Genomic DNA, 7,127 nt, shown 5'->3' on the forward strand with positions numbered 1-7,127 from the left:
TAATTCAAAATATAATATTATGATACCATACAAAAACGATAAAAAATATATAAAAATGACAGATTAAAAATTTAGCAAAAATGTATGAGTTTAACATAAACAAAAAATATATTTGGTATTTTTTATGTTAACACAAATTATAACAAATAATTTTTGCATAAAACATAATATGAGTATGCAAATTTTTACTGTTTTATAAGATATAAATATATGAATTATCAAGTCTATTAGCAGCAACACAGCAGGCACCTTTCTACTAGTATAAAAAAACAAAGGTATAGTTGTTGCAGATAACAGAGAAGGCTTTCTGTCTTCTAAACAAGTCACAATTCCTGGTGACCCTTCATCCAGTTTTTATAATGGGTTTCCAATTTTCACTGATCCAAAAAGCATTCATAGACTAGTACTTTTTTGCCCAAACGTTAAAATAAGAGATGAACCTTTAATAGATAACCATCGAGACAAATGATTGATCTAAATTAATTATTAGTACTATTTTCTAGACAATGTATAGTTTTCAATTAATAAAGGAATGTTGACAGCCTTACCTTTCACAAGATCTTTCCATACATACTGGCTCTTCTAACTAATATGAGGTTAGTTATATTATGGTGCTTAATTATCATGGTCTGCAGAGAAATCAGGCTCCACAGGCTTAAACATTTTGGGCATTTTTAAGATTGAATCATCAGCGCCAATCCTGCTAATCATCTTCTGGGCTCCTCTTCTTGTGTTTTTAGCAAATTTAGAAGCCAGTATCGTGATACCAAGATGCTGGGAATTGCTTGCATTATTAGCTGGTGCAGCATCACCATCGTCATATTCCGCACCGGCTGATCCTTCACTGTAGCTATCTTCATTGTCTTGCATGTCATACAAGCTTTCTTGTCTTGCCAGCTCCATTGCCAGCTTTTTCCTCTTGAACCTTCTCCAAGCGGCTTGTATAAAGCAAGCTCCCCACGTCCTCCATTGGTGGGAATAGTATCTGAAAGCATGTTGTAGTTTCTTGCTATGCAGTCGCTTAAATTGTTTTGCCACAAATTTGAGATCCCAGGACCGGAGAGCAAAGGCCTCAACTTCAGTAAGTGACTTGACTGTTCTGGTTGACAATGGAAGGTTTAAGCTGGAGCTAGAGGTGGGAATCAAGGCCCATGTCAGCAACTCTTCACCACAAAAGTCACCAGGCCCCAGGGTAATGGAATTGAAAAATCCTGTTCGACCACCATTGGTTGTGGAGCTTTCTAGTTGGCCTCTAATGATGAAAAGCATCTCATTAACCGGATCTCCTTCCCGGACAAGGTACGTGTCTTTGGTGTTCAAGGATGATACAAGGCGTTCACATATGGCATCTAGGAGCTGATCATCCATCTGAGCAAAAAAAGGAACCTGAAACGAAACAACTACTTAGTCCTATGGATTTATGTAAGGAAAGTATCATTGATATAGTTAAAGCAAAAAAATAAAACTATCAGCAACAACTGAAATTTTCCAATGAACATGATTCTCAGTGCCACAGTTTCATAGTTTAATGAGGATACTGAAGTCTTCAAATTTCTCCTACCATAAGATACCACTAAATTCCAACTACTCCCATAGGCTTCTTATATTATTGTGACAATTTCAATAAAGAACAAGTACCCAATTATGTAACATTGACATCGATGTAATAAGAATCAAATAAATGCTGCTCTTTGTAATCTTTTACGCACTGGTTGCTTGGTAAGGATAACACACAACAAAGACTTACACGGCGAACAAGGGCAAGACAAAGATGCCTTTGAATTTGACGCCGGAGGTCCAAGGGTAAGGACTTCAATATAGCTTCTTCATCAACACCTCTTGTGGCAATCCATTTATAGTGAACAAACCGGCGGACACGGTCTTGCAAATCTGGTGGCAATTGGCGGTGTCTCATCCACTCTTCTGTATCTCTTCGTCTAATTCTCCACTCTTCTATTCTTGCCGTTGTAGATTGGAGATAGCTCTTCAAGAAAGCACAAGTTCACTATAGTAAGAGAACTATTACGTTTGAAGTAAAAACACAATCAACTTATTCGCTTTACCATGTTCAGTCAGTCTCATTAAATTCATTGCAACTTATTCATGTCAGCAAAGACTTGCAATCAATTTCTGTGATTTATAAAGCTTTGCAAACATGGGTATTCTAGCAATTCTAGTAATTCGCTCTGCCTATTCCTTTCTGAGATGATTTAAAGAAGAAGAATACTGTCATCCTCAACCTATTGTGATCGAGGCATCGAGTTCAAACAACTAAAGACGAAAGGCGAACTAACAGGAACGCAGAAACTGATAATCATGTAGACAATAATATTTTGGAACAGTGGAAATTCACCTGCATGTTGCCTATTAGATGTGAGAAGAAGACTAGACCACTGATGCAAATAACAATGCAAAATAAAGTTTCTCCACTAAGAGTACTTGTTGCAATATTTTGTCCATATGAACTGCATATAAAAAAATGGTTGCAGAATAGTGTTAATCCCAACACCAAAAATGAAATTAATTTCAATATCTAATGCTACAGAAAATATGCAAACCAGAAAGGTAGATACGGAGAGTGAGTGTGAAATGAGTAAAATTTCTTGAAAGACATGATTTCTAGTATATGTTTTAAATGAATTAAGGGGATTCAGCTAGTAGATAATGAGTAATCAAATTTATATACCTTAAATTTTTTAAACCCCACCAAAGGCAATAAAAGTATTTATCTGTGAAAACCGATGAAGCAACATCGTTGGTGAAAGCATCAGCAAACATTCCAAACTGAAAGTCGTTGTTATCGTCATTTTTAGCATCGCAACTAGTGATCACACGAGTGCTCTTGAGCCAAAAGTTTCGTTCAGGCTTTCCTATGGTACTACAATCAAGGAAGACAGGATTACATGATGGAGAGTGTGTAGTATTAATCTCCTTTGCACATTCTACTCTCCAGCACTCGTACTGCCGTTGAATGGACAAGACATACCATGAAGACCCTAAGACCTGCACTGACAGGAGGACACCTTCATGGTAACATCAGATGTTACCATCAGATAACAGCAGGATGATAAAAAGAAAAAACGGGGAGACGTGAGGCTCACATGGCTAGCCAGCATGCACAGAAGGAGATTGTATACCGCCCCTGACCAAGCAGTCTTGGCCACAACCCCGGTAGTTTTAATTATCCGTTGGTTTAGAGGAAACATGATGACAAATCGAGGAACATATTGAATGAGAACAATGAAAGAAAGTGTATGGTTAGCATGAGCAGCTGATGGACTTTTAGCAGCCGGAATTATGAACCAAATGACAATCTGAGAAGCATGAAAATGAAATCAATACCTGTGATTCGAGTCATATGACTTATATAGAGTGCCGAATAACAAGATCAAACCAAAATATAAAAGTGAGTTTCAAAATAAGTTCCACTCCAAAAAGATGCTAGCCTTGTTGATCATTAATTAAGAACAATTTATCAAACCTGTAGTTCAGCAAGAGGAATAAGTACATTATTGTGATGACATTAAGCGAATAAAAGTATTTTATTTTCCTTTTTCTGATTTCCTATTTATTTGAGTTACTCAAATTTTGTTACCATAGCAGAGATCCCTCTTTGTCTGCAAGATTGTATAAAAAATAGAATCATCCAATCAAAATCAAACCACTGACGAGAAAATGAAAAAAGAGAAAAATTATATTCACCACTCTGCTTTCAATTCATATTACCTGGTTTGTTTCTTGAAGCATAGACACATTAAGATCAGAAGGATCTTTATTTTCATTGATTAATATTCAATGACAATTTTGATAAAAATGTTACTTATTAAACAAAAAACTAAAAAAGAAAAAAGGAATAGAATCTATGTTATTAGACAACTGTTTTGGGACAAAATCATTTGGATATAATCAAAATTAATGTGGTTAACATGTGAGAAACCTGTGGGAGAGGGAGGGCAGCTGCAAGATCAATGGCAAAACTCGACTTCAAGTACCGGATTGCGATGGCCCTTCGATCCATTACGAGCTCTCCCTTTCCAAAAACCCTTGAATTCGGTGCCACAAAAGCTGTCCTGAACTTTAAGAAGATGTGCACGAAAAAAAACAAGTCTGCCACTGTTCGAAAAAACGTGACAATGATTCCTAGGCCTATATCGATTTGCATGCACGCAGGGGCACCAATAACTGGAAGGTAAAAATAGAGAGGGTCCAAAAATAAGGCTATAAGGCATGTGATAAGAATAATGTAGTTCCAATTTCTTATGATTCGACTTCCAGGATCAAGGATTTGATCCCACCAGGGAACTTTCCGGCGGAGAGAGAAGGTTTTAGGGAAGTTTCCGAAGCGGGAGGACGCGTAGAAATGGAGGTTATTCATCTTCCACGGAAAAATAAGGCAAGTATAAAATTTCAATTGCACTTATTGTTGTCTGAACTCTACAGATAATACATTTGAGCATTTGTTTTAAGAGTAAGTGTAGGTATTTCTCTATTAAAAAGAAGTTGATTCCAATATTTTTCTCTCAAATAAAAAACAATTCAAATATTTGTACGTTTAGAATATACTTGATAGAAAGATTTTCTCTTTTTCTTTTTTTTAATGGAAGAAAAAGAAAAGGATTTACCTACAGAACCCTGGCTTGGGCAAATTAAAATTTGCCATAGAAGATGGAAAGGAAAGGAGAGAGAGTCAAGAAAAGAGAGACAAAATGTTAAGAGTTTGAGAGATTTGTGGAGGGCCTACCAAGTTCTGCGGAATTTCATGCGCATGGAGCGAAAGACACCCTTCAACTTAAACGGCAATAGAGCGCCTAAGAAAGCAAGAAACTAATTGATGGAACATTTTTGGTTAATAATAACATTAGATTAGGTATAATAAAATTTCATATAAAATGTGGTATGAGACATTTATTATAAATAATAATAATAATAATAACATTAATAAAAATTCAAATGTCTATATCATATCATAGCATATATATATATTACAGTATTTAAAAATACTTAATAAAATATATCACATAAACATTTAAGTAGATAATTTATATTTTTGATATATACGATCTTATAAATTAATCTTACATTTACATTATTTAAAAAAGCTTTGTCCAGTCAATTTTTCAATGTTTCAAAATTAGTATCCGAAATAATTATTCAATGTTTCAAAATTACAAAAATTAATTTTATCCAAAATTGACATTTTTCAAGTATATATGGCATTTAAAATTCAAATAACTTTTTTAAATATACAACATTTTAAATTTAAATAATTAAAAATTATCTATACATCATAATTTTCATCCAAAAATTATCCTACATTTTTAAGTCTAATATGTGCTACTTCATTTTTTTTTTCAATTTGTAAATTTTTATTCAAAGGTATATTACTTTTCTTTTCCTATAATATGTGCTACTTCATTTTTTTTTTTCAATTTCTAAATTTCTATTCAAAGGTACATCACTTTTCTTTTCTCTCTTTCTCTATCTCTCTCTAACCATTATTTTTTCATTTAGTTTTTTTCCTTTTAACACACATCTTCTAACATTTTTTATATTTTATTTAGCAATTGATAAAGATCATGTAAGTGAAGGTATATCAATACATTTTAATAATTTAATTCATCATTTAACAATATATAAGGTACTATGAAAAGCACTATAAATGTCCATTTTCAGTAAAACTATTAAATTTATATTTAAAAAATATGTTACTATCAACTTTTTCTTTTCAAATTTGATATATGATGTTGTGACCATCTTACTTGTGGAGTGATGTATCCATGCCTATTTATATCCACCTCTATAATTGCAACATCTAAATTAGTTGCTTTTAATTTACGTTTGTCTTTCTAAGGAGTCAATTTCATCTTACTATGAAAAAATAAATGTTATGTTTAGATTAGGGAAATTTATGGTTATTGGTTTGAAAATGCGAATTTAAAATTATTAAGGGGCCGTTTGGTTTGCTGAATCTTAGATTCCGGAGAAAAGTGTGATCCCTAAGAAAATACGACACTTAGAATTTTTTTCCATTTTCAGGCATCCTATGTTCAGATTCACTTGTTTGGTTGGGAGAATTCACATATATTAATTCATGTATAATTACCTATAAATTCCTTGATATATATGATGGTAACTTTTCATTTAGTTTTATTAATAATAAATACCCAAATAACAAATGATGCTTTTAGTAGTAAAACAAGATAAATATTTTATTTGATCACTATTTTTATTTATAAAATATCATCAATTAAGGCGTTTGGCACTTTTTAAATAACAAAAATTGATAGGAAAAATTGTTAGGAAACAATATCAATTAATGCGTTTGCCACTTTTTTTATATCATGGAAAAAATTAAAAATGTTCTTTTAATTTATTTATAAAGGATCATTTAAAGTGTTTCTGTACAAAAAATGCCAAGGATTATTTAAGGTTTTTTTTTTTTATATATAAAAACACCTTAAATTCTTTTATAACAAAATAAAAGGATTATTTAAAACGTTTTTGTACATAAAACACCTTAAATAATCCTTTTATAATTATTAAGGCATTTTTTATACATAAATGCCTTAAATGATCCTTTTATAAAAATATAAAAAGACCATTTATAAAAAAAAAAATATTTTTTGTACAAAAACCTACAATTGAGTTTCAATCACTTCCAGACATACCTTTTAAAAAGGTTACGACTATTTCATCATTTTTTATTCAGCTCAAATTTGAAAATTAGGCAATTTCCTCCTAAGAATCCTAGAATACCACAAAAGATGTGAGTTTCTAATTCCAGGACTTTGGATATTATTGAGAATCTAACATTTTCCCTCATAATTGAATTATCCTAAACCAAACGTGAGAATCAAATACCAACCATTAAGATTTTGAAGGAAAATTTGTGGATTCTCCCAAACCAAATGCACTCTAAGGTGTTTATTTCTTTGGACAACAAAAAAAATGAAAATTAATAGGGGTAAGATTTATATTTATTATATTACATGATATATGAATGCATGATAAAGTACCACATGGGTGGATAATTTCTATTCTTATACATAAGATCTTATAAATAATTCCTATATTTACATTATTTACTAAATAATCCTACTACAATCAACTTTTCAATGTTCTAAAAT

The 7,127-nt window shown here is 32.0% G+C and overlaps 1 protein-coding gene across 1 annotated transcript; it reads right to left on the bottom strand.

Moving 5' to 3' along the window:
• Positions 1-249: 249 nt before the first annotated feature.
• On the bottom strand, positions 250-4,375 carry LOC111317212 (putative cyclic nucleotide-gated ion channel 16). Its single transcript, XM_022919631.2, has 6 exons — positions 3,938-4,375; positions 3,102-3,314; positions 2,687-3,003; positions 2,354-2,465; positions 1,748-1,984; positions 250-1,386 (listed from the first exon to the last, which is right to left on the bottom strand). Exons 1-6 carry the CDS (start codon positions 4,373-4,375, stop codon positions 616-618), a joined length of 2,088 nt encoding a protein of 695 aa, XP_022775366.1. The 3' UTR covers positions 250-615.
• Between the last annotated feature and the right edge of the window lie 2,752 nt (positions 4,376-7,127).

Source organism: Durio zibethinus, chromosome 9, assembly GCF_047325235.1.
Source record: "Durio zibethinus cultivar Kanyao isolate XHJ-2024 chromosome 9, ASM4732523v1, whole genome shotgun sequence".
NCBI lineage: Eukaryota > Viridiplantae > Streptophyta > Magnoliopsida > Malvales > Malvaceae > Durio > Durio zibethinus.

Bases quoted from the DNA above. Each gene is read 5' to 3' on its own strand.
- LOC111317212 (XM_022919631.2), bottom strand. From the start codon at position 4,375: ATGAATAACCTCCATTTCTACGCGTCCTCCCGCTTCGGAAACTTCCCT. The intron at 3,004-3,101 runs GTGAGCCTCACG...CTGTCAGTGCAG, and splicing joins TGTGCATGCTGGCTAGCCAT to GTCTTAGGGTCTTCATGGTA. The intron at 2,466-2,686 runs GTATATAAATTT...TTTTATATGCAG, and splicing joins TGGGGTTTAAAAAATTTAAG to TTCATATGGACAAAATATTG.